Consider the following 26,575-nt stretch of genomic DNA (forward strand, 5'->3'; position numbering starts at 1 on the left):
GATAAAAAAGAAAAGATTCTGAGGTGAATCTTTTTAACATTGACAATGAGACAATTCTGGAGGAAGAATTTTTCTGCTTTGATTTAAAAAATATAGAGACATTTCAGTTTATATAAAGATATTACCATTAATATTAAATGATTAAAGATATTTTAATATTAAGGTATAGAATACTAATAGTTCAGAATTTGGAAGGCATTTAGAGGTAACCCCACAGCTTTTCATACAGATATAAGAACTGGTCAAGTGACCTTTCTGCAGGTTCTAGTGTTTCTCCATCTGACCCTTACCAAGTGTCCAGCATCATTTCTTCATCTCCCCTCTTCCAGAACCCCCAATATTCTCCCTTCCACTCATCTAGCCTCAGTCTCAGGTACCATTAGCCTTGCCCACAATGCATTTTCACAACTTTTTTTGCCTCTGCCTGTGATATCTTCCATCCTGTGCCTTGCTCCCATCTCAGAGGACTTAACCCCTCATGCACATTCTTCAAGCCCCACTTTGATTATTAGATCTTCGCTAGTGAAGCCTTCCCCTACTTCCTCAGCCAAAGCTAGCTGCTTCCTCCTCTGTGTTCCCAGAGCTCGCTCTGTGTTCATATACCTATTTAGCATGAATCAGAGTAAGGACAGGACTTCCCAGGTGGCTCAGGGGTAAAGAACTCATCTGCCAATGCAGTAGATAGAAGAGACATGGGTTTGATCCCTGGGTTGGGAAGATCCCCTAGAGAAGGAAATGGCAACCTACTCCAGTATTCTTGCCTGGAGAATCCCATGGACAGAGAGGAGCCTGGTGGGCTACAGTCCATGGGGCTGGAGAGAGTCGGATATGACTGAGCAATTACACACTGGAGTGCAAGGACTCTAGATCCCACCTGTCGAGGTTTAAATCCCAGCTCTGTCACCCTTCACTTGTTCTTCCTTTGCTCTTCTCAGTTGTTTTCTCTCTCAAATGGGAACAATAATGTATTCAGTCATTCAACAGTTCATTATTGATTGCATTTTGTGTGTCCGGAGAAGGCAATGGCAACCCACTCCAGTACTCTTGCCTGAAAAATCCCATGGATGGAGGAGCCTGGTAGGCTACAGTCCATGGGGTCGTAAAGAGTCGGACACGACTGAGCGACTTCACTTTCACTTTTCACTTTCATTCACTGGAGAAGGAAACGGCAACCCACTCCAGTATTGTTGCCTGGAGAATCCCAAGGACAGGAGCCTGGTGGGCTGCCATCTGTGGGGTTGCACAGAGTTGGACACGACTGACGTGACTTAGCAGCAGCAGCATTGTGTGTTAGGAGCTGTTCCAGGACCTAGAATTGTATGGCAAATAGGTCAAAGTCCTTGCTGTCACAAACACTTATGGGGAGAGTCAAATAATTAAAAATGAACAGTGGTTTGGCCAAAAAGTTTGTTTGGGTTTTCCATAATGCTATATAGAAACACCCAGCTCAGAGGCACCCCCCATTCTGCTGACAGGATGATCTAAATTCTAACTCTGCCTCTGTCGTACTCCAGTGGGTTAGTCACTAAGTCATGGCTGACCCTTGCGACCCCATGGACTGAAGCCTGCCAGGGTCCTCTGTACATGGGATTCTCCAGGCAAGAATACAGGAGTGGGTTGCCATTTCCTTCTCCAGGGTATCTTCCCAACCCAGGAATCTAACCCGTGTCTCCTGCATCGCAGGCAGATTCTATTGTACTCTGTTTCATACTTTTTCATGGATTGACTCAACTTTACCTATAGAGTAAGTTTCAGGTGCCTTGACAAAGGATGAAGTTGTGGAGACCTAGCCCCTGCCTTCCTCTCCACTGCCTACCTTGCACATACACTCCAGCCACACCAAAGTACTAGTTCCCCAGATAATGTATGCCTGGTCTCTATGCCTCGCTTTACGTTGTCTCCTTTCCCTGAAAATCATCCCCTCTTCCACGTTTGTGCTTGTCCAGTTCAGACTCAGGGCCAGAGTTCTTTCTCCTGTGTGCTCTCATTCTAACCTGGGAATGCTTCAGTACTTCTACAACACTGCTGCTGCTGCTGCTGAGTCGCTTCAGTCCTGTACGATTCTGTGCGACCCCATAGACGGCAGCCCACCAGGCTCCCCCGTCCCTGGGATCCTCCAGGCAAGAACACTGGAGTGGGTTGCCATTTCCTTCTCCAATGCATGAAAATGAAAAGTGAAAGTGAAGTTGCTCAGTCATGTCCGACCCTTAGTGACCCCATGGACTGCAGCCTTCCAGGCTCCTTCGTCCATGGGATTTTCCAGGCAAGAGTACTGGAGTGGGTTGCCATTGCCTTCTCTGGCTTCTACAACACTACTTACCAGGAATTCTTAAAATGATCTGTCTCCATATAGCTGCCTCTCCAATTGGCTTCTAATTTTCTCAAGGGCAGGGACTGGGTTCTTTTGTTTTTTTGTCTACGTTGTTTTATTCTGTTTTTTTTTTTTTTTTTTTTTAGAAACACTTATTTTTAATTGAAGGATAACTGCTTTACAATATTGTGTTGGTTTCTGCCATACATCAACATGAACCGGCCATATGGGACTGGGTTCTTGATTATGTTCTGTACCCAAGGCATGATCTGAGTTCTGGCCAAGAGCAGCTAAGCAGGGACTGGGTTCATGTCCTTTATCTCACTGTCAGCTAAGAATTCACTCCCTAAACACGTCCCTTTGTCCCAGGCCCACAACACACTGCTGCCTGGGAGGTTTGTTCAGGTGAATAGGTTTCAAAAATGCCTGATATTTTCCAAGTGTCTTTCATCAGATTCATCCATAAAATCTAAAAAGAAGATAAAATGTATCTCTCAGAGGCAGAGACATTTGTTCCTTGATCCTAGAGTTTTAACTCATAGGTTTTGAAAGGAAATCGAATACTTGAAGAAGCAGGCATAGTTTGAATTCATCCATTTACACTGTTCAACTTCTCATTATTTCAACTGCAAGATCACCTGCCAAGTATAATTCCTATTATCTTTATCATACTTTTTCTTGATACTTGGAAAGTTTTTCTTAATAATTAGAAATGTAATATAAGAGTTGAGAATGCTAAGTCAATTCCTCTTTGAACATTATTTTCTTTACTTAAGCATCCTTCTACAGTAAGTGCAAAGCTCTAGATTCCATCAGCAAATTGTTTTCCTATGCACTCACATAAAGTGATTTTTTTTAATATAAAGTGATTTTCTTTAATAGTTCTATGCTCTAATCACCTAAAAAAATTTAACCTGGAGCTGAGACTAATCATCACAAACTTTCAAAAGTTTAGTAGGAAAACCAGAGCTAAATTATAGTTGTAGAAAAGCCATTGTCATATAATCTAAAATATGACACAAATTAATTTATCTATGAAACATGCAGACACAGAGGTTGCAAACATGAAACCACAGGCTTGTGGTTGCCAAGAGGGAGAGGGTTTGGGGAAGGGATGTTTTAGGAGTTTGGGATTCGCAAATGCAAACTATTACATATAGAAACGATAAACAACGAGGCCCTACTATATAGAACAGGGAACTATATTTCATATCTGTGATAAACCATAAAGGAAAAGAAAATGAAAAAGAATGTGTGTATATCTATGTATATGTATATCTGAGTCACTTTGCTGTACAGCAGAAATTAATACAACACTGTAAATCAACTGTACTCAAATAAATTTTAAAAAAGAAAAGCCACTGTCTACTTAACAGAGAAACCAGATTTACTTAATATGTCCCTGGGACAAAGCTGCAAAATGTTTGAGTCCATTCTGTTCATGGTAGAAAAGAGAGAAACCTCCTTAAATTGTTTCTACCTTCTTCTCCCCCAAAACCCTTGTCCATTGTTTGACCTTGACATCTCCTTCACTGAATTTCCATAACCTCTCAGATAAGATACAAGGTCCACCGTGATCACCTAAAAGATGCCTTCCCCTTTAAGACCTCCACGCCCTTGAACAGACTGAGCTCTTCACTTTAAAAGCACTTTCTTCTCTTGCTGGTCTGGTGAAAGCTTACTTATCCTGCAGGAATTAATTCGGAAGTCACCTGCTCAGCTCCTGGCTCCCTTCCTCCTCCAGACAGGGAAAGGGGTGGCCTTCTTTGTGCTCTCAGCCAGCCCTAGACTTTCTAACCTCATTTGCCTGGGTGTGATGGATATTTGTTTCCTAGACTATGAGCTCCCTGAGGGCAGGGACCATGTTTACTCCTCTTTGTATGCTCCAGTGACTGACTGTCTGTATGTGTTGACTGACTGAATGCCAGCGGCAGAGAGAAACACTGCATGGGAGAACAACTCCTCATCCACGAAGTGTTCAGGGGAATGTAACCAAGTTCATCCCAGGCTGGCAAATGGAGAAAGCTGGCTAAAAAACTGCAGCAAAAGAAGCCCTGATCTGATAATACTTCTTCCAGAGATGTGGCTGAAAGATGAAGAGCATTTTCACTACATTCTTGTTAGGGGAAACACTGACTGAAACTTATCCACCCCGGTTAGGCACCATAGTAACTATCTGCATGAGTCATCTTACAACAGGAGGTCTGGTAAGGAACACGGAACTAACAAGCCACCACCAACTGGAAGAATTTGGGAAAGGTCAAAATGATACGCCACATGTCCTACCAACTTCCCAGAACCCTCCTTGCTGGAATCCCTCTTGGCTGAGCAATGCATGGGGCATGAGAAAGAACCCTCAGTCAGAATGACTGGCTAGAGAAAACCCAGAAACTAATCCCATCACCATAAAACCCAAGACAGCGAGCCACATGGCACAGCAGTCCTCCTGGGTTCCCTTACCCTACTGCTCTCCACCCAGGCACCCCTTCCCAGTAGTCTCTTGCTTTGACAGCAAGTGTTTCCTTGGAGACAATTCATTTCAGAGTGTTAGACGAAAGTCCACTCTTGGGCTATGGAAGTATCTCCCTTCCTGTACACTCTTCAATCCTCAAATTCTTTCCTTACAACACTCATCCTACTCATCAGGGACATTTAAGTTAAATGAGTTTAATCCAAAACAACTATGCTGAGACCTAAATGTTAAAGAATGCTGTGTAACATACATTCAATAAAGTCTTGATTTAAAAAAAAAATGCTTTATCAAACATCATTTCTTTCCACCTCACCACAACAATTTAAAAGATTTCTATTGGTGCAAACATTTAAAAGTCAGGAATAAACATAGAGGATAACAGCAAAGGGTTTGTTTATGTATGTTGACACCACCGTGTGAGGAAGACCCAGCAGGGTTTACGTTTATGCCATATAAATCGCTCTAGAACCAGATGAGGCTTACAAGGTACCTTGCAACTCATCTCCTCTAAGCTATAAAGTCTCTCTTTTTTTTTCCCCTGGCAAAAGTTTGAGAAACTTACTGCTGTTTTCTATCAGTGGATACAACAGATGGCTGGCACATGCCTGCTTGCTAAATGAAATGGGCCCTCTGCAGAATTACTCTTTGATCCCTGGTGGCACGTCCACAACACCACAATGCAAAATACCACAACGTAGCAGAATCTAAACACTAAAGGTTTAAAGTTGTGCTTTTGATATGAGTACCTTCTTTTTTAAAAGAAGAAATCATGCCCACAGTATGTAAACGTTTCCACATTCTCACTTGGAAACCATGAAACAGGGGTCAAAAATCGAGGAATTTCTTTCATTTGGTGACATAAAACCACTGCAAACTCCAAGGGTGCAAAGGGATGCAACTACTTGGGTTATAACTACCAACGCAATCATAACTCCATCAGGAAAAAAAATGTGGACGGTACACATTGAAGGATTTAACTAATGACAATAAGCACTACCATAACTTCAGAGTTGGGAGGAGGTGTTTAAGGGCATTTGGCAGTTGCTTTGAAGAGCAAGAGGAAGTATTTAAATGAAAATTCACTCTCTATTGTTTTTCTTTGATTTTTGTCAAGGGGAGAAAGGAAGGAAAATACCATTTTAATACAGGTCTTCTTAACTCAACCAGTCCAAGGGGAAATTTGAGACTTGGAATTGCAACCAAATTAAGGGGCCCAGTGTTACATCATATCAACCACCATATTGCAAAACAAGCTCTCTAGGGGATGATCCAGTTGATCTTATAGATACCTGTCAGTAGAGTGATCCTATTTAAAAAAAAAAAAAACCTAGCAAAAATGTGAGTCAGTTGTCAGGAAAATGGTCTGTTTCTGACTTTCCCCCCCCTCAATGGTACTTTCTTCATTTTAAATCTGAATTTGGATACAAATACACATATATAGGCTTTCCAGGTGGCACAGTGGTAAAGAATCTGCTTGCCAATCAAGGAGACACAGGTTTGATCTCTATGTCAGGAAAATCTCCTGGAGAAGGAAATGGCAACCCGCTCCAGTATTCTTGCCTGGAAAATCCCATGGACAGAGGAGCCTGGTGGGCTATAGTCCATGAGATCACAAAGATACACATTATGCACGCACATGCATTATGTTACACACTATTATATATAAAATAAAAAACAAGGACCTACTGTATAGCACAGGGAACTATATTCAATAGTTTGTAATCTATAATAGAAAAGAATCTTCAAAAAATATATATACATGTATAACTGAACCATCTAAAAAATAATATATATATGTATAACTGAACCACCTTGCTGTACATATAAAATAACACAACATTCTATAATAAAACAACAATGCTTCACTTAAAAACAACCAAAAAAGGCTAAATTTGGGTGCTAACTGGAATCATTTACAAAGACACAACAATCTAGGCAAAAGTCTCAGTCTTTGCTTATATTTGGCTTTGTATTATTGTTATTCTGGCAGTTTTCAGTAATTCAAGAAGTTTTTTTAATTGTAGAGAGCTAATAAAAGTTATGAACACATTTATATTTAACCTTACATTTTGGAAGATATTTCACTTTATACACTGTATCTTCAGCATATCTAATATTTTCTATTTTCAATGATCACACATTGAACAAAGAAGCATGTTCCTGCAGTTTAATCCAATAAAGTAAATTTTCCACACCATACACATGTCCACCCATTTCCCCAGGGTAGCAGGTAAAATGTTCTTCCTTTCCTGTATCCACAGCAATGTTCTAAACTTTTGTTTTTAAACATCCTAAAACTGAGAAAAATGAATATATATATATATTAGTGACTTCTAGAGGTTGCAAGAATTATGACCACTATACATGACTACTATACCGGGCTTTCCTGGTGACTCAGTGGTAAAGAGCCCGCTTGCAATGTAGGAGAAGTGGCAGGAACCTCCGGTTCAATTCCTGGGTTGGGAAGATCCCCTGGAGAAGGAAATGGCAACCAACTCCTGTGTTCTTGCCTGGGAAATCCCATGGATAGCCCATGGGGTTTTAAGAGTCGGACACGACTCAGCAACTAAACAACAACGATACATGACAAAAAGCTTACTCTAAGATCTAGACCTGTTGGTACAGATCATCAGAGCTTCCTTAATAATTCAGGTGATGGACTTAAAAGTTAATATTGGCCCAATTATCTTCATCCAGAAGATTTCTCTTCCATAGACACCAATTTCATTCCAACCCTTGCCAAACATTACGAAGTGCAGGCATTTGGTCGTAAGAAGATAAGAAAACTAGCATAGATGGCTCAGCATAAATTCATCATCACTGCTACCAGAAGCCAGCAGAAAAAGGGGTGCCCTATTAACTAGGGACCAGAGTCGTAGTACCTTAGCATCTTTATGCAAGTGACAGAATATAGTAAAGTGATTAAGATCAAGTCTATATAATCTTTATAAACAAAGATCTATTTATACAATTTCTAGAAATAAAATATTTGGCCTGACACCAAATTTCTTCATATGGAAATCAAGAGTGGTGTCTCAGTATTAGAATTCAGATTTGTCTAACAAAACTTCTCATAAAAGTTTTATTTGAAAGCCTTTTGGTTTAGAAAGGGTTATTTTCCAAATAAAATGTTTAATTAGCGTGTAGTGTAGAAAACCAAAGTAGTTGCTCTTGGCCTCTACTTGTCTCAAATTTAGGGAAAAATTAGAATAAAGAATGCCTCATTGAAAAATATCAACTATTAAAAGTTATATACAGTAATAAAGACTATTTTCCCTTTAATTATCCCAATCTTTTAAGCTTAAGCCTCTTTAGTAGAAATTCTCTAAAAGCCTTGAGAAGGTGCATGTCAGAAAATGAATGAATATTTTAAATGGGCAATCAAGTAGAGACAGAATTTTTAAGAGAGAGGAAGAGGTCAAGGAATCTGATTTCAGGCAGGAAAGTTTAGCAAAGCAGACTTTTGAAGATTTCACAAAAAAATAGTCAGTGAGGACTATACATAAGCAAATTCTTTGGGATCCACAGGTTAAGATCAGCCATTTTACCATTTTGTTGAGTGATCTGCAGTGCAAAAATGAAACTGGATAAAAATATAAGTAAACTATTTATAATACAGTACATCATCCAGTTTTAGATTCTGAAGTATAACTTTTTACATACATTTAATGTAAAATAATTTTTAAAATTACAAATCAAAACACATTCACTGTGGAAAAACCAAAACATAGATAAACCAAAACATAGAAAACCAAAACCAAAAGGTAGACATAACTAACGTTAACACCTTGGAGGATTAGACATTTATCAGACATGTTTTCCTATAACTGTCCAGATATTCTGTAATGAAACTAAACAGAATATACTATTATAGGCTATTGCATAATTTGTCATGAACATCTTTCCATGGCATTGAGTAGATGTCTAGATATATTTATTAATGCTTCTTGCCATTATCAGAGACTTCTAGGTTGCCCATTTTTTTCCTTTTATTAATAGCATGACCACGAACAGGCTGGCACCAAAAACTTTATTCGTATCCATGATTATTTTCTCAGGATGAATATCTGGGAGTAAAATATCCTAGTCAAATGATCCATGTCAATTCTTTTGCCATCAGAGTCAAATTGCCCTACAGAAAGGCTAACATGCATCAGAAACAAGTCAGTAAGGATAATCCTCCACAAACTAAAAATACTTTTAAAAACTTGACCAACATAGCGTGAGAATATGAATCTCACTGTAATTTTTATTTGCATTTGTTTGGAGTCAAACATGAAAGTCATTTTAAATGGCCCCAAGAATAGCATGGGTTAGTGAACAAATACTTTATCGGAAGTAGATAACACCTACTGGATCTTCAATCCTAAAATTTTTAATTTTCCATGGTTACCGAAACATTTAATATTTAAGATTAAATTTTCATTAATAAGTTATGTGTCTTGCTTGTGCTGAAATCCCTAAATGTTTGACATTTTGAATGAAATAACTAGATAGTGGAAGCAACTCTTCATTTTTCCATGTAGATGTTTTGATGTGGTTTGGATTTAGCCAAAGTTGCCTTTCTAAAGTCTTAAAGTATTTTTTGGTATTGAAGTCATATTTTTTCCATATTCAAAATTTCCATGCATTTCAAAAACTATGGTGCTGGAATCACAGAACTTTATTGGCATTAGTCACATCTAAATAATATTTTAAAACATCTTGCTGTTTGGCATCATGTAGATTCTTTCCCCTTTCTCAGTATCCCCCACTCCTCCAAAAAGGAAACATACCAGATTTCACACAGTTACCTGTGGTAACCTATCTGGAGCAAACTGAACTGAGGTGCTAACATTGGCCAGCATAATCCACAAGAGGAATCAATACCTAAACCAGAGAGAAAAAGACTCTCAAAGCTTCATCTACATGCCAGTTCCACCACCCTCTCTAATCCTCTACAAGAAATATTCCTCAGATTCTTGGATATGCAATCCATTTTGTACTCAACAATATGCCAACGTTTGCAAAGGGGAGAGAGCATGGAATTTAAGCCTTTGCTTCAAGTTCCATTCTTCGGAAGACAAACTCATAGGAAAAATAAATAGATTGATAAACCAATCAAATCAACTAACCAGAGCTACTAATATTTTCTACTTTGCCTGAAGTTACTAAACACTGTCAGCTAGGGAGGGGTGCAAGTCAAACTAACGGTTCTTTGCTGTTGTTTGGTCACTAAGTTGTGTCCGACTCTTTTTTTGACCCCCATAGACTGTAGCCTGCCAGACTCCTCTGTTCATGGGATTTCCTAGGCAAGGATACTTGAATGGGTTACCATTTTCTCCTCCAGGGGGTCTTCCCAGCCCAGGGATCAAACCCTTGTATCCCACATTGACAGGTAGGTTTCTTACCACTCACACACAAGGGAAGTCCCTAATGGTTCTTACAAATCTATAGAAGTATAAATAAAGAAAATGTTCCTTTTTAAAATCACAGAATCAATATTGATCCCAGCTGACAAGTGGTCAAACACAATAGATTCAGGTGAAAAATAAAAGGTGGCAATAAGACCATTCATTGATTTATCACTGGGTTTCACAATAATTCAAGATTAGCTGTCCATAAAGTATCTATGAAGAGGAAACTGTAGCGGGGGAAGGAAGGAATACCCTCCTCAGAGAGCAGTAGGAGCTTCAGTGAGCTTATCTGCAAAATGAGGGTATTAGAATAGATGACCCTCCTGTTAGGAACTCTGGTGGACCCAAAACATCTATTCCTGTATGACAATGGAAGTGTTGAAGGATCTAGAGTTGAAAGGAAAAACGAGAGAACAGACCTGTGGAAAAGGCAGCTTAAATAATCATGCCTATACTACAGCAGGTAATTAGAGAGAACCAAAGTGGTGTCTCAATTCAAAGTAACTACTTTTTATCAAGTGTTTTCTGGATCACATTCTTTATGAAAATAGCCATTTAAGCAGCTTTAGAGTAAAAAGACCTAAAATGTGATTTTAATTACAATGATTTTCATAAGTAGACACATTTTACCCACTAACGAGCAGAAGAATTTATTAACTTACCATTTGTCCTCTAGAGTAAATTCTCCAATTGAACAAAAGAAACTAAGCTTACATTTTATCTTCCCTTTCTTTTCCAAAATACAGGTCATTTAATACTGAAACATAAAAAAAGATGCTAATATGCTAAGAAATAAAAGGAATGCTTCTTCATAAAAATACAGTGTAGTTTTCTTTTTCATGTGAAGGTATTCAAAAACCAATAGCTTCCAATATTTTACAAACATTCTTTTATGACACTTTGAGTCTGTGAACTTGTACCAGAAATATATAGTGTTATCATTAGTGAATAACACTCAATATGTCATTTTTTCAAAGGCACAATATCAAAAGTACTTACAGACTTTAAAAATTGTTTTAAAGTGTAAACAATGTCACAGGTGGTTGGTTGGTATATATCAATACTATGGGGAAAAGAGACTTTTAAGTATTATGTTAAATTTTAAAGTCAATGAGCACAGAAAAAAGTCATGCTGCTATTTGAGGTCATTATATTTCCAGCAGTCTGAAGACACTGAGACTTATCAAAATAGTGATCTTAGGCACTTTGCCTAGCTCTTTCTTTTGGGAATCTTCAATTTATGTGACATATTTAAATAAATGGGAGTTAACTCTTTATTTGCTTTGGAGATCAGATGAGAAATCACTCTTGAAAATTGTAAAAAAAGAAAAATGTAGCTGACTACATGCTATATCGCCTTATTTCTATCTGCCATCAGGTGCTGTAAATATTTAAGGGTGATTTTCTCCAGCCTTTCTGGTTAACAGGACTCACCTGCCCTGCAGCTTGCCAGGTGAAATTCATAGAATGGATATTGACAGGAATAGCTGGCATTCTCTGCTGTGCTCTTCTGAAATCATGTGTAAAGGGGGCCATTTTCCCCTCTGAAACAATCAAGATATCTTCTTCAAGTCCTGGTTTAAAACACACACACAAAGAAAATAAAGCTATCAAACTAGCTGAACTTAGAAGAATCCAAATCAGAACTTGAGTGCCAAAAGAACACCGAAGAATTAGTAATGGGTCATTTCTTTTCACAAAGCACCTGCCTTCAAGTACCAATTAATCTTCCTGTGGATGATAAGAATGATGGCAAAGATATGCTTTCAGTGAAACGGAGTGAACTGTGGAGTAAACTGGTGCCAACAAATGCTCGGTCCACTGAAAAACGCTGGATTGTAGAAACCAACAACAGCATGATCAGAACATTAGAACAGCTTAGATTTATGGAGAGAAAAGCTTAAACGCTTTTAGATGGAAAAGCGATAGTCCATAGGATCGCATAGAGTCCAACACGACTGAAGGGGCTTAGCAAACACGCAACTAACTAAAAAGGGGACAATCTTCCTTGGAAATTAAGTTTTAAAAACATTCTAAATGCATGTATCTCTCCTTTAATAGAAGAGCTGCAGGGCGTGAAGACCCAGGCATTTGGGAAGAAGTAGAAGCTCCCGCGAAACCTTACCTATGAGCACTCTCGCCTGGTGAGCGTCGATCCACAGGTACAGGCTTTCCTCCGGCTGCTGCCCGACCTCCGCTCGCAACACCAGCAGGTACGGGAGGATGCTCCAGAGCCAGAGCGCGCCGGCAGGGAAGGCGCTTTTCCGGGCCATGCTACTCCGGACTTCCTGGATCGTGGTTCTCGCAGCTGAAACTCCTCCCGCACCTACCCAACCTGCCGCCCTTAAGTTGTCTCCCAGCCGGAGCAGTTCCCCGCGTAGACGGCTGGGCGTGTAGCCTCTTGACTCTGGTACGAGTGAGCCTGGGTGTGCTGGAGGAGGAGTAGGAGGAGGGAGAAGAACTGGAGAAAGCGGGACAAGGGAAGGGGGAGCAGGTGGGAGAGGAGGGAGCGGAGGCTCAAGACTGGCAAAGCAGGAGATGCCAGCCCGCCGAAGGAGACACAACAGTCAGAGGGTTAAATATAGCGGGAGAGTTAGAGCAGGAAGGGCAGGCGCAAGTGCGATGCGAGCAATGAGTGACGGTGCCCGACGCCACTGGGGGGCGCTGGGGGGGACGCGCGGGGGTGGGGCGGCGCGGAACCCCGGAGACCTAGTCCACCCGCCGTGCGCCGCTAGGGAGCAAACGCGGAAAAGGGCGCTCCAAAGGACCCCTGGGACGTCACTTGCGCTGCCTTTGGCCAGATGAGGCATGAACGGAGGGAAATGCGGTGAATTGACTTATTACGGCTTGACTGAACCCAGACGATAATAATGATGATAAGTTCCATTGGTACCCCGGTGTTAAATGAAGGCTCATATTCCTCCACTTTTCTCACTGTCCCACTTCTCCCATATTCCGCCCCTGTCATTCTTCACTCTGCAAACACTTGGCGCATTCCCATCTATTTAAAACCCGAGAGTCCACTGTCCAGAAGTGCCCTGGTTGCTGGCGCTGGGGCTGACCAGGGCGTGGGGCTTTCACTCCTCGCTTGTCTGACACTGCGGAGAATGCTTTTTACAGCTGGGGAGGCTCTTCTCCCTGCTCACCGGCAGCACCCTGAGCTCTGGATGACAGGCTTGCCTAACGTGCTGGGGTCGGGCTCAAAAAGTCATGACTATCTTCATGCTGCTGCTAAGTCACTTCAGTCGTGTCCGACTCTGTGCGACCCCATAGACGGCAGCCCACCGGGCTCCCCCGTCCCTGGGATTCTCCAGGCAAGAACACTGGAGTGGGGTTGCCATTTCCTTCTCCAATGCATGAAAGTGAAAAGTGAAAGTGAAGTCACTGAGTCGTGTCCGACCCTCAGCGATTCCATGGACTGTAGCCCACCAGGCTCCTCTGTCCATGGTATTTTCCAGGCAGGAGTACTGGAGTAGGGTGCCACTGCCTTCTCCGACTATCTTCATAGTTGCAGGTATATCGAGAAATTTGGAGGCGCGCCGCACTGGTACTGAAATCTCAGGCGCTTTAGAGCAAGCCAAGGCTCTGGCCTTGCATACGGGAAGAGTAGTTGGCTGGCAATGGGCTCTGGCCAGCTACACCCATTAAACCCCAGTAGGGATTTAATTTGCCCCCTGCCAAATCCCTTGGGTGTGTGATGAAAACGGAAGCAAAAGGGGCTTTCTTCTTTTGTTTAACTTAGATTTCAGACTCAGAATCAGGTTGTTTACTTCTCTGTTTTTTTGGCATCCAAATGCTGCAACAGATGTCCCAAGGATTGAGCCTGTGGTGTTTGGCGTGTTGTTTGACTCAATCCCTTGTGAGGAGGGGCTTCCCTGGTGGCTTAATGGTAAAGAATCCGCCTGTCAGTGCAGGAGAGGCATGGGTTCCATTCCTGGGTCAGGAAGATCCTCTGGAGACGGAAATGGCAACCCACTCCAGTATTCTTGCCTGGGAAATCCCATGGACAGAGGAGCCTGGTGGTCAACAGTCCAGGGGGCCACAAAGAGTCGGACATTACTGAGCACACAGGTACAAGGTGGGAGAACAAACCTGAAGTGGAACAGGTGCATGCATTAAGTATTGGGTCATGAGTTACTAAAGCATATGCATTTCTAATTATGAAATATTTTCAGTTGTACAACTGTTCATTTTCTAAAAGAACAAGTGTTTCGATGAAAGTTTTGCTTTCATTTTAGGTTTGAAGGATTTGTTAACAAAAGAAACCACTGGTCACACAATAAACAATTTCAATATTTAATCGAGGATTAATTGTCTTCATTTCAATTATACAGTCATTAAAAGAAAAGACAAAGGTCCTTCTAGTGAAAGCTATGGTTTTTCCAGCAGTCATGTATGGATGTGAGAGTTGGACCATAAAGAAAGCTGAGCACAGAAGAATTGATGCTTTTAAACTGTGGTGTTGGAGAAGACTCTTGAGAGTCCCTTGGACCGCAAGGAGATCAAACTAGTCAACCCTAAAGGAAATCAGTCCTGAATATTCACTGAAAGGACTGAAGCTGAAGTTGAAACTCCAGTACTTTGGACACCTGATGTGAAGAACTGACTCATTGGAAAAGACCCTGAGGCTGGGAAAAATTGAAGGCAGGAGAAGGGGAAGACAGGATAAGATGGTTGGATGGTATCACTGACTCAATGGACATGAGTTTGAGCAAGCTCTAGGAGTTGGTGCTGGACAGGGAAGCCTGGTGTGCTGCAGTCCATGGGGTAGCAAAGATTTGGACATGGCTGAGCAACTGAACTGAAAAGAATAAAGAAAAGTAAAAGCACATATATCACCAAATTGCGCCAACCAACATCCAGGCTTGAACAACCCTAGGAAGTCCCTCATTAATAGCAATCTGGAGTCCCATTTGGGAAAAGATCCTGGGCAATGCGTCCACCCCATGGGTGAGACTTCAAATTACAGTTTCCAGGGCTCCCACTTACAATCCTGGGCTACAAACATATCATCAATTTGCACACAAAAGTGCAGCCCTGGTTCTTTTTTAAACTTTTACAATGCTGTTTGTTTTATCTTGTGAGTCATAGGATTTTGTTAGATCTGGGGTTGGGGTGTGGGGATGCTGGCCAGACCCTCAGGAGCTCAAGAATTCCAGACCCACCTCCTTTTTTTTAATCTACAGTGCTGCCTGATTTGTGTTTGCAGATAGGCACAGAATCCAGGCAGTGTCCAGGCCAGTCAGAAGCAGGTCAGAACCTGCTCTCCTGCTTCTGAAGCCAAAACAGACTTCCTCCATTTTAATTTCCCTAACAAGAAATCTCCAATGGATTTGAACTTCTTAATTGTAAAAGTACTTTAAGAGCTTACTTCTCACAACACTTTTAAATAGGTAGGTGATATTATTATTCCCACGTTACTGATGGAGAAACCAGGCTCAAAAAGGTCCAGTAAGTTAGCTGACTGTGGTTACCCAGTGCTAACTACGGTTACTTACCTGGTCAGTGGTAGAGGCAGGGTTCAAATCCCGGTCACTCTGATTTCAAAGCCTATTCTCTTAACCACTATACCTCACACTGACAAGTAAATCATGATTAAGTCTGTTTGCAACCAAACCTTCACAGCTGTTCTACCTTTACAATGAAATTCACATTTATTCAAAGATTTCACTATTTTTTATTTCAGTGAATATTCATTTATGTAATGCATTCATATACATTCAGCAATACTTAAAGCACTTTAGCACTGTAATGCCAATTGTTCCCCAAAGATAATAATTTCACAACACAGTAGACATTTTCTTTACTCCAGAAAGGTGCAGTTTTAGCTGAAAGTATTTTTTTCCCTCAATAGTGCTCTAACCCCTCTAGCTCTTAATGTAAGGACGCCCTCTACAGGCTGTTCTAATCAAATAGTAATTGGTAAATATCCTTCATAAAATTTACTTTTTGGTAGAGAAAAAGAGGCACTAAATTCCCTCCTAACTCAACTTCTTCTGAGGGAGGTTCTTTTGCAACAGTTGATTCTGGTACTGGTGATACTGGTGATATATAGAGCTGTAAGGAATTTTCTCTGTTTACTTCTCCCCAGCAGTGGACACTTGGAGAAATTACATTTTATGGTAGAGAAAAGTGTTATTTAAAAATACTGGATTTGCTTTCTTTTGGTTTTTGAAGGGAAGGAAGGAACAGATGTTATACGCTAGTCAGCTATTTTTAAGAGTAAGAGGGTGTGTTTTTGGGGAAGAAGGTCCATCTAAGATTGAATCAGGCTGGATTTTCTTGTGATGTTAAAGAGCACAGAGGCTTTTTCACTCAGAAAAAAAGTCATATTTTAAGATTTCTCTGCTCAAATAAAAATATAATGTAACAATATTTATTGGCACATGATAAAATTCTGGAAATAATGTGCTGGGAGGTATTACAAGTCAACTTCATTTAGTTTGAAAACTCTACCATTTATTTTCCAGTCCACTATCCTTGCTTTCCTTGTGTAACTCACTCTCATCAATTACATTTGTGGGCAGCTTCATGTATGTGTTCACTCGTGTACACATTCAACATATATTTATTAAAGCCTATTTTGTATAAGAAACTGTCCTGGAAGCAACAGGAAAGACAAAGGCAATGAAAAATATCATGAAACTACATAAGAGACAAAACACAATCCCAGCCCTCAAAGACCACTGGGGCTATTAAAACGAGTAAGATAAGGATTCAGTAACCATAATTCAAGGCAACATACAGTGATTATTGATGAGACAGGATCGGAAATTCAAAGGAGAAATCTCATATCTGGGATTCTGAAAGTTTTTTAGTTCATTCATTCAAAAAACAGTGTGTGATGTACGCACTGTACAGGTAGAGGAGATAGAAAGGCACGTGAAAAGACAGCCCCGGCTTTTGAACTCAGTCTAACAGGGGAGATGGTTAATGAACTATAGGGAAGAATAAGCACTGTGACGGGTTTGTGCACAGGGTAGTTTGGGACTTTGATAAAAGTTCCCTAATGCAGCCTGGGACAAACGATGTCCAGCAGTAGCAAGAACCAAGAGATGAGAGAAAGAATGGTACGATCCAGGCCCTGCAGGTACCGATCTGCAGTGTGATGAGCCTGGAGTTGGGGAGAGAGGGATGGATGAAGCCAAAAGAGTAAATAGGAGTTGGTTATGGAAACTTTGCTGAGAAGAATTCTCAATAATTTATGGAGACACACTGTCCTCAAGGGCTTCCCCGATGGCTCAGCAGTAAGGAATCTCCCTGCCAACGCAGGAGACTCAGAGACACTGATTTGATCCCTGTGTCAGGAAGATCCCCTGGAGGAGGGCATGGCAACCCACTTAAGTATTCTTACCTGGGGAATCCCATGGACAGAGGAGCATGGTGGGCTACAGTCCATGGGGTCGCAAAGAGTCTGACACAACTCTCCTGCTGGCCACTCTGCCTTGTGGTCTCAGCCAGAGTATTTTGGTGACCACAGGGATTAGGACCGAGAATAGGGCATATCAGCTGCACTGTGAGCTGCATTTGGAGAATGGGGAGCAGGCACCCCTGCAGCACACTGGTCTGGAAAGGGAGCCACAAGATTGTAAGTGAAGACAGCAAGTTGCCAAGCATTATTTTTAAGAAATGTTTATTGACATATAGTTGGTTTACAATGTTATGTTAACTTCAGATGTACAGCAAAGTGAATCAGTTGTACATATATATACATCCACTATTTTTTAGATTCTTCTCCCATACAGGCCATTATAGAGCACTGAGTTCCTTGTGCTCTACAGTAGGTCTTTATTAGTTATCTGTTTTATATATAGTAGTGTGTATATGCCAATCCCAGTCTCCTAATTTATCCCTCCTTCCTTTACCTCCTGATAACCATAAGTTTTTTTTTTCCAACATCTGCAGCTCTATTTCTGTTTGTACCTTTTTTAAATTAGCACCATGCTCTAACCAGCTAGCTAACCAACCATGACTGTTCGTACCCTTTTTTTAGATTCCACATATAATAGCATATAATATTTCTCCTTGTCTTACTTCACTCAATATGGCAATCTCTAAGTCCATCCATGTTGCACCAAGCATTATTTTAATGCAGTCCTGTTTTAAAAACCAAACACGGTATCTATCAAGTTAATGTGCATATAAAATCAAACATAGAAAATATCTAAAAGATTACACACCAAAATATTTCCAGGGGTTACCTATGAGGAGTGAGACTTGGATTAGGGAATGATTTTCACTTTATGCATATTTTCTGATTTTTTTTTAATGGGCAGATGCTCTTGTAATTAAAAAGCATTTTGAAGAAGAAAGGTTGTTTTTCTCCTGCTTCAGTGAGTTTCTCTTGAAATAGTCAGCTGTCACCACCCGGAGCCAGCACCTCTTACGACATTGCTTGCATACTTTATCACTTAAGAACTGTACATCACAACACATGACAGCTCATTACTGAAGCACAGCACAGCCTGAGGATTCCTCACCATCAAGTGTAACACTCCTGCTCTCCTTCCCTCCCATAATAGCACTGCCAAGCAACCCAGCATATCTTGTCTTCCATGAACCATACCCATTATTTGCTCTTCATCCATGCTGTTTCATCCCTATGACATTTAACATTGCTTTTTTTTTTTTTTACTTTTTAAAAATGTTTTAATTGGTGGCAAATTGCTTCACAATGTTGTGTTGGTTTCTGCCATACAACAGTGTGAATCAATCATAATTACATATATATATACACACACACACATATATCCCCTCCCTTTGCAGCCTCCCTCCCCTCCTCGCATCCCACCGCTCTAGGTCGTTGCAGAGCACCAGGCTGGGCTCCCTGTGTCACACAGCAGCTTCCCACTGGCTCTCTGTTTCACACATGATAGTGAATATATGTCGACGATACTTTCTCAATTCGTCCCACCCTTACCTTTGCCCACTGTGTTCACAACTCTGTTCTCTACTAGGTTCATCAGTACCATTTCTCTAGATTCTATATATAGAAAAATGGTACTAACAGTGCTATTTTTTATGATTGAGAATAAAAGGAAAACAATTGCATTATCCAGTAGTAGAGAAATGGAAGACAAATTTGAATAAGATGAATTAGTAAGATGAATTATTACTGAACTGTTAAAGTTCTGACCTGTGAATTCAACCATGAAATTATCATCAGTCAAGATAACATCCATTAACCATCACTCCCAGAAGTTGAACAAATCATATACACTTTAAATATGTGCAGTTTATTATATGGCAACTGCATTAAATTAAATAAGCTTAAACATTTTTAAGAAATAAAAAAATATTGAAGTTTCATCAGGACACGAATACTAATCATAAAAGAAAAAAATTGGTAAATTGGGTGATATTAAAATTAAGAAGTATTTTTTAATCAAAGGGTAGCATTGAGAGTGAAAAGACAAGCTATAAACTGAGATAAGGTACTTGGGCATATACGACTCTTATCCAGAATATGTAAACAAGTTCTATAAATTAGTAAGAAAAAGGTCAAACAATCCAGTAGAAAAATGGTCAGAAGGCTTGAATAAGCACTTCATAAAAGAGCATACCTAAATGGCCAATTAACACAAGAGAAACTGCTGAACTTCATTAGCAATCACGGAATCAAAACTACAGTGAAACCAATTCATGTCATCAGAATGGTTAAAATGAAAAAAAAAAAAAAAGACTATGTGAAGCTGGTGAAGAAGTGAAACATATATTGCTGGTGAAAGTATAAATTAGTACAATTATTTTGGAAAACTGTTTGGAAATACTAGTAAGGCTCAGTGATTGCACTTCTATGGAGAAGCCCAACAACAACAAAAAAAATGTGCACCTATTCATCCAAAGACATGCACTATTCTGGACTTTCCTGGTGGCCCAGTGGTTAAGACTCTGAGCTTCCACTACAGGGGCATGGGTTCCATCCCCAATCAAGCTCCTACATGCCACAAGGCACAGTGTGGCCAAGTAAACAAATAAATAATAATAGTAAAAAAAGACATGCTCTATTTATCTTGGCCCCTAAGTGAAAACAACTCAAATATCAACAGTGGAATGAATTTTATTGGTACAATGGACTACTTACACAGCAATGAGAATATGCAAACTAAGATCATGACATTGGTCCCATCACTTCATGGTACATAGATGGATAAAAAATGGAAACCGTGACAGACTTTATTTTCTTGGGCTCCAAAATCACTGCGGACTGTGACTGCAGTCATGAAATAAAGACGCATGCTCCTTGGAAAAAAGCTATGACAAACCTAGACAGCGTATAAAAAGCAGAGACATTACTTTGTCGACAAAGGTCCATATAGTCAAAGCTATGGTTTTTCCAGTAGTCATGTACAGATGTGAGATGTGATGTACATCTCACATGTGAGATGTGGACCATAAGGAAGGCTGAGCACCGAAGAATTCATGCTTTCGAACAACGGTGTTGGAGAAGACTCTTGAGAGTCCCTTGGTCTGCAAGGAGATCAAACCAATAAATCCTAAAGGAAATCAGTCCTGAATTCATCGGAAGGACTGATGCTAAAGCCAAAGCTCCAATCCTTTGGCCATCTGATGTGAAGAACCAACTCATAGGAAAAGACCTGATTCTGGGAAAGACTGAAGGCAGGAGAAGGGGACTACAGAGAATGAGATGGTTGTATGGCATCACTGATTCAATGGACATGAGTTTGAGCAAACTCTAGGAGATAGTGAATGACAGGGAAGCCTGGTGTGCTGCAGTCCATGGGGTCGCAAAGAGTTGGACACGACTGAGCGACTGAACAACAACAATTACATGCAACACAGATGACTCCTGTAGACCTCAGGTTGAGCTAAATAAGCCCAAAGGGTGCACACTGCATGATTCCATTTACTAAAAATCTCAAAATAGGAAACACCATCCATGATATTAGAAGTCAAAATAGTGAAGAGATTGACTTTGGAAGGGGGTAATGATTGGAAGTGGCTATAAAAGGTGCTTCAGGGTGTTGCTAATGTTTTGTTTCTTGATCTGGATGTTAGCTACATGGGAATGTTTATTTTGTAAAAATTTGTTAAATTGAATACTTATGATTTGTGCACTTTTCTATGTGTATATTTCAATAAAACATTTACTAAGAATTATCATATAAAAACAAAATTATAAAATATTTAGCAGAATACACACATGGGTGCTAAGTCCCTTCAGTCGTGTCTGACTCTTTGTGACCCCATGGACTGTAACCCACCAGGCTCCTCTGTCCATGGAATTTTCCAGGCAAGAATACCGGAGTGGCTTGCCATTCCCTTCTCCAGGGGATATTCCAGTTTAACGGGTACAAAGTTTCAGTCTGGGATGATGAAAAGTTCTGGAGGTGGACAGTGGGTAATAACTGCACCATAATGTGAATATGGTGGCTCAGCTGGTAAAGAATCTGCCTGCAATGCAGGAGACCCTGGCTTGATTCCTGGTGGGGAAGATCCACTGGAGAAGGGATAGGCCACCCACTCTAATATTCTTGGGCTTCCCTGGTGGCTCAGCTGGTAAAGAATCTGCCTGCAATGAGGGAGACCAGGGTTCAACCTCTGGGTTGGGAAGATCCCCTGGTGAAGGCAACAGCTACCCACTCCAGTATTCTGGCCTGGAGAATTCCATGGACGGTCCATGAAGTCACAAAGAGCCAGACATGATTAAGCAACTTTTACTTTCAATGTGAATATCTTTAATGTAATCTTAAAATGTTAATAGTAGCTCTCTCAAGTTCTTATTTTCTCCACTTATTTTTCCTTTCTTCTTTTTGCTTGTTTTAATTTTATTTGCTTATTGTTATGTTCTAACATTTCTACAACAAAAAAGTAACTTAAATATTGAAAATTATTGCTGAAACAGTAGCTATGGATTCTTGTGAAAGAAATGGAGGACACTAACTGTCACGTTAGCCACTTCTATGTATGAAGCATTTGTTTTATTAATTTGCTCCTCACAAAAGTTCTGTCAGGGAGTCACTGTGCATGTTTATAGAAGAGGCTCAATGAGGTTAGGTAACTTGTATAAGGTCAAGCAGTGAAAACTCCACCGAGCCAAACAACCTCAGGAAAGTTTAATTTCCAAGTCTGTGTTCATGTCACATAGAGCTCATGACTATGGCCTTTTAAATTATTAAAGAAGCAGGTCCCAGTGAAACTCCTAGTTACAACTCCACTCAGTCTGTGAAGACACATCCTGTATGAGAAATCATGACAGGAAGGAAGGCACTGGGGTCTGAAGTCGGAGCTGGGAGTTGAGTTTGAGGTGGACAGAGAGGTTGGACCCATCCAGGAATGTAACTTTCTCAGGCAAGAGACAGAGAGCTGAGAAGGACGACAGAACACAAATATGTTGTTTCGACAATAACTACATAGTTCATGTGAAAGCACTTCGTAATCTGCAAAGCCGCACTCATAGCTAGTATTTTAGGAGCTCCAGCAGCAGTGGCCTGAATAACTAAGATGCCTGCCTGCCCTCACCTGTACGTCTCAGGCTGTTCTCAGGACAGAGGACTGGGAGGATTTTCTTGTGATCACTGATCTCTGAAGTCTCCAGAGCACTATGAACCTTCCTCCCTTGATTCTTCTTTCCAGTTTATTTGCTAATCTTATGAATTCTAATCTCATCTGAAAGTCATCACAGACACAGGCATCCTAGAACACAGACTCCTGAAGCAACAGAAAATTCCATGGGTAACAAATACTACATGAAGGAGCTTTTTTTCAGAATGAGCCTCAAAAAAAAGAAAAAAAAGAAAGCAGAACAGTTTTGACATAGAACTTTGATGAGGCCATTTTGCCTAGAGCAGAAGCAAACATACCACTTTCACTCATGCTTTTGAGAGGGCTGTTGTAGAACTACTAAGAATGGTACAGTTAACCACCACAAGATAATCCTCACTCCTTCCTTCCTTGAGTCTTTCTGTTTAGTAAGGTTGGGGTATGTCAAAGAACTGACAGGATGGGTAAAGACATCTGGTTTGCACACCACTTGGGAAAAGAAGATCTTGTGTCTGATAGTTTGCAAACATTCTAGAAAAAAATATAGGTGAGCATTTGTCAATCTTTCTAAACTAACACTCCAAAGATATACATGGATATATATCATATATATGTATGAAAAATACATATATAAGATATATATATGTATCTTTACCTATGTAGATACATATATATATTTATATTCATATATATATAACCATATCTATATCTATATCTCAGGGACATAAGAAATAATATTAAAAGGTAAATGATATCCTGAGGGAAATGCTGGGTTAAAATCTTTCAGTTCAGTTCAGTCACTCAGTCGTGTCCGACTCTTTGCGACCCCATGGACTGCAGCAAACCAGGCTTCCCTGTCCAGCACCAACTCCTGGAGCTTGCTCAGACTCATGTCCATAGAGTTGGTGATGCCATTCAACCATCTCATCCTCTGTCATCCCCTTCTGCCTTCAATCTTTCCCAGCAACAGGGTCTTTTCGAATGAGTTAGTTCTTCGCATCAGGTGACCAAAGAACTGGAGTTTCAGCTTCAGCATCAGTCCTTCCAATGAACACCCAGGACTGATCTCCTTTAGGATGGACTGGTTGGATCTCCTTGCAGTCAAAGGGACTCTCAAAAGTCTTCTCCAACACCACAGTTCAAAAGCATCAATTTTTGGCACTCAGCTTTCTTTATAGTTCAACTCTCATATACATAAATTCTTAACAAAGACAATTCTTGCCAAAATTTTAAAAAGAGTTGACTTTCCAATAGAAAAATGGCAAATAGGGGCAAAACTCCAGAGAATTGACATACACATACAAATGAACACTATGGCCATTTAAAGACATGGAACCAACCAAAATATTCACACATGACGGAATATTACTCAGCCATAAAAAGAATGAAATAATGCTATTTGCAACATGAATGGACCTAGAGATTATCATACTAAGCGAAGTGAGTAAGACAGAGAAAGACAAATATCATATGATATTGCTTCTATATAGAATCTAAAATATGACACAAATGAACATATCTACAAAATAGAAACAGACTCACAAACATAGAGAACAGTCTTATGGTTGCCAAGGGGGAGGGGAGGTGAGGGGATGGATTGGGAGTTTGGGATTTGCTGATGCAAATTATTATATACAGAATGGATAAACAATGAGGTCCTATTGTATAGCACAGGGAACTATATTCAATATGCTGTGATAATCCACAATAGAAAAAAATATGAAAAAGGATATAGATATGTATGTGTAACGAATCACTTTGTTGTACAGCAGAAATTAACACAACATTGTAAGTCAACTAAACTTCAATAACATTTTTTTTTTTAACTATAGTAGTTTAGCATTTTGGAGAAGGCAATGGCAACCCACTCCAGTACTCTTGCCTGGAAAATCCCATGGGCAGAGAAGCCTGGTAGGCTGCAGTCCATGGGGTTGCTAAGAGTCGGATACGACTGAGCGACTTCACTTTCACTTTTCACTTTCATGCATTGGAGAAGGAAATGGCAACCCACTCCAGTGTTCTTGCCTGGAGAATCCCAGGGACAGGGGAGCCTGGTGGGCTGCCGTCTATGGGGTCGCACAGAGTCAGACACGACTGAATCGACTTAGCAGCAGCAGCAGCAGCAGTTTAGCATTTTAAGATATCCAACTTTGCTGGTAATTGCAGAAATGCAAATAAAAACAATGAGATATTCCCTTTAACTGGACTGGAAAAGGTCAGTTTTCATTCCAATCCCAAAGAAAGGCAATGCCAAAGAATGCTCAAACTACCGCACAATTGCACTCATCTCAAACGCCAGTAAAGTAATGCTCAAAATTCTCCAAGCTAGGCTTCAGCAATACGTGAACGGTGAACTTCCAGATGTTCAAGCTGGTTTTAGAAAAGTCAGAGGAATATATGGCAAAACCAATACAATATTGTAAAGTTAAATAAAATTAAAAAAAATAATAATAATAATAAAGAAAAGTCAGAGGAACCAGAGACCAAATTGCCAACATCTGCTGGATCATGGAAAAAGCAAGAGAGTTACAGAAAAACATCTATTTCTGCTTTCTTGACTATGCTGAAGCCTTTGACTGTGTGGATCACAATAAACTGTGGAAAATTCTGAAAGAGATGGGAATACCAGACCACCTGACCTACCTCTTGAGAAACCTCTATGCAGGTCAGGAAGCAACAGATAGAAGTGGACATGGAACAACAGACTGGTTCCAAATAGGAAAAGGAGTCCATCAAGGCTGTATGTTGTCACCCTGCTTATTTAACTTCTATGCAGAGTACATCATGAGAAACGCTGAGCTGGAGAAGCACAAGCTGGAATCAAGATTGCCGGGAGAAATCTCAATAACCTCAGATATGCAGATGACACCACCCTTATGGCAGAAAGTGAAGAGGAACTCAAAAGCCTCTTGATGAAAGTGAAAGTAGAGAGTGAAAAAGTTGGCTTAAAACTCAACATTCAGAAAACGAAGATCATGGCATCTGGTCCTATCACTTCATGGCAAATAGATGGGGAAACAGGGGAAACAGTGTTAGACTATTTTTTTGGGCTCCAAAATCACTGCAGATGGTGACTGCAGCCATGAAATTAAAAGACGCTTACTCCTTGGAAGGAAGGTTATGACCAACTTAGATAGCATATTCAAAAGCAGAGACATTACTTTGCCAACAAAGGTCCATCTAGTCAAGGTTATGGTTTTTCCAGTGGCCATGTATGGATGTGAGAGTTGGACTGTGAAGAAAGCTGAGCGCCGAAGAATTGATGCTTTTGAACTGTAGTGTTGGAGAAGACTCTTGAGAGTCCCTTGGACTGCAAGGTGATCCAACCAGTCCATTCTGAAGGAGATCAGCCCTGGGATTTCTTTGGAAGGAATGATGCTAAAGCTGAAACTCCAGTACTTTGGCCACCTCATGTGAAGAGCTGACTCATTGGAAAAGACTCTGATGCTGGGAGGGATTGGGGGCAGGAGAAGGGGACGACAGAGGATGAGATGGCTGGATGGCATCACTGACTCGATGGATGTGAGTCTGAGTGAACTCAGGAGTTGGTGATGGACAGGGAGGCCTGGCGTGCTGCGATTCATGGGGTCGCAAAGAGTCGGACACGACTGAGCGGTTGAACTGAACTGAACTGAACTGAAAGAAAAGATGAAAATGATTGATAGCATTCTCTGTTGCGAGGGTTAAGAGTTGGTGCAGTCTTTCCAGAGAGTTATATGGTATCTCATATCAACGTTTATTTATTTATTTAAACTTTTAATTTTGTATGTGAGTATGGCCAGTTAACAATGTTGTGATAGTTTCACATGAATAGCAAAGGGACTCAGCCATAATATGCATGGATCCATTCTCCCTCAAACTCCCTATCATCCATGCTGTCACATAACATTG

The 26,575-nt window shown here is 40.5% G+C and overlaps 1 protein-coding gene and 1 long non-coding RNA gene across 4 annotated transcripts in view; one reads left to right on the plus strand and one right to left on the minus strand.

Moving 5' to 3' along the window:
* Nucleotides 1-12,840, minus strand: part of WIF1 (WNT inhibitory factor 1) — a 96,368-nt gene extending 83,528 nt beyond the window's left edge. Inside the window, exons 1-2 of one of the 3 annotated variants that reach the window (XM_044941584.2) lie at nt 12,306-12,840; nt 11,615-11,754 (exon numbers count right to left, since the gene is read on the minus strand). In XM_044941584.2, the coding sequence (XP_044797519.1) occupies nt 11,615-11,754; nt 12,306-12,453 (288 nt within the window). In that variant the 5' untranslated portion in view covers nt 12,454-12,840. The remainder of the gene's footprint in view (nt 1-11,614; nt 11,755-12,305) is intronic. The other 2 variants (XM_044941585.2, XM_025283910.3) reach the window with 2 other exon arrangements.
* Nucleotides 12,453-14,517, plus strand: LOC123333266. The gene is made up of 2 exons (XR_006550523.2): nt 12,453-12,590; nt 14,419-14,517. It is a non-coding gene; the product is annotated as an uncharacterized LOC123333266 (long non-coding RNA).
* Nucleotides 14,518-26,575: the final 12,058 nt, after the last annotated feature.

Source organism: Bubalus bubalis, chromosome 4, assembly GCF_019923935.1.
Source record: "Bubalus bubalis isolate 160015118507 breed Murrah chromosome 4, NDDB_SH_1, whole genome shotgun sequence".
In the NCBI taxonomy this organism is placed as follows: Eukaryota; Metazoa; Chordata; class Mammalia; order Artiodactyla; family Bovidae; genus Bubalus; species Bubalus bubalis.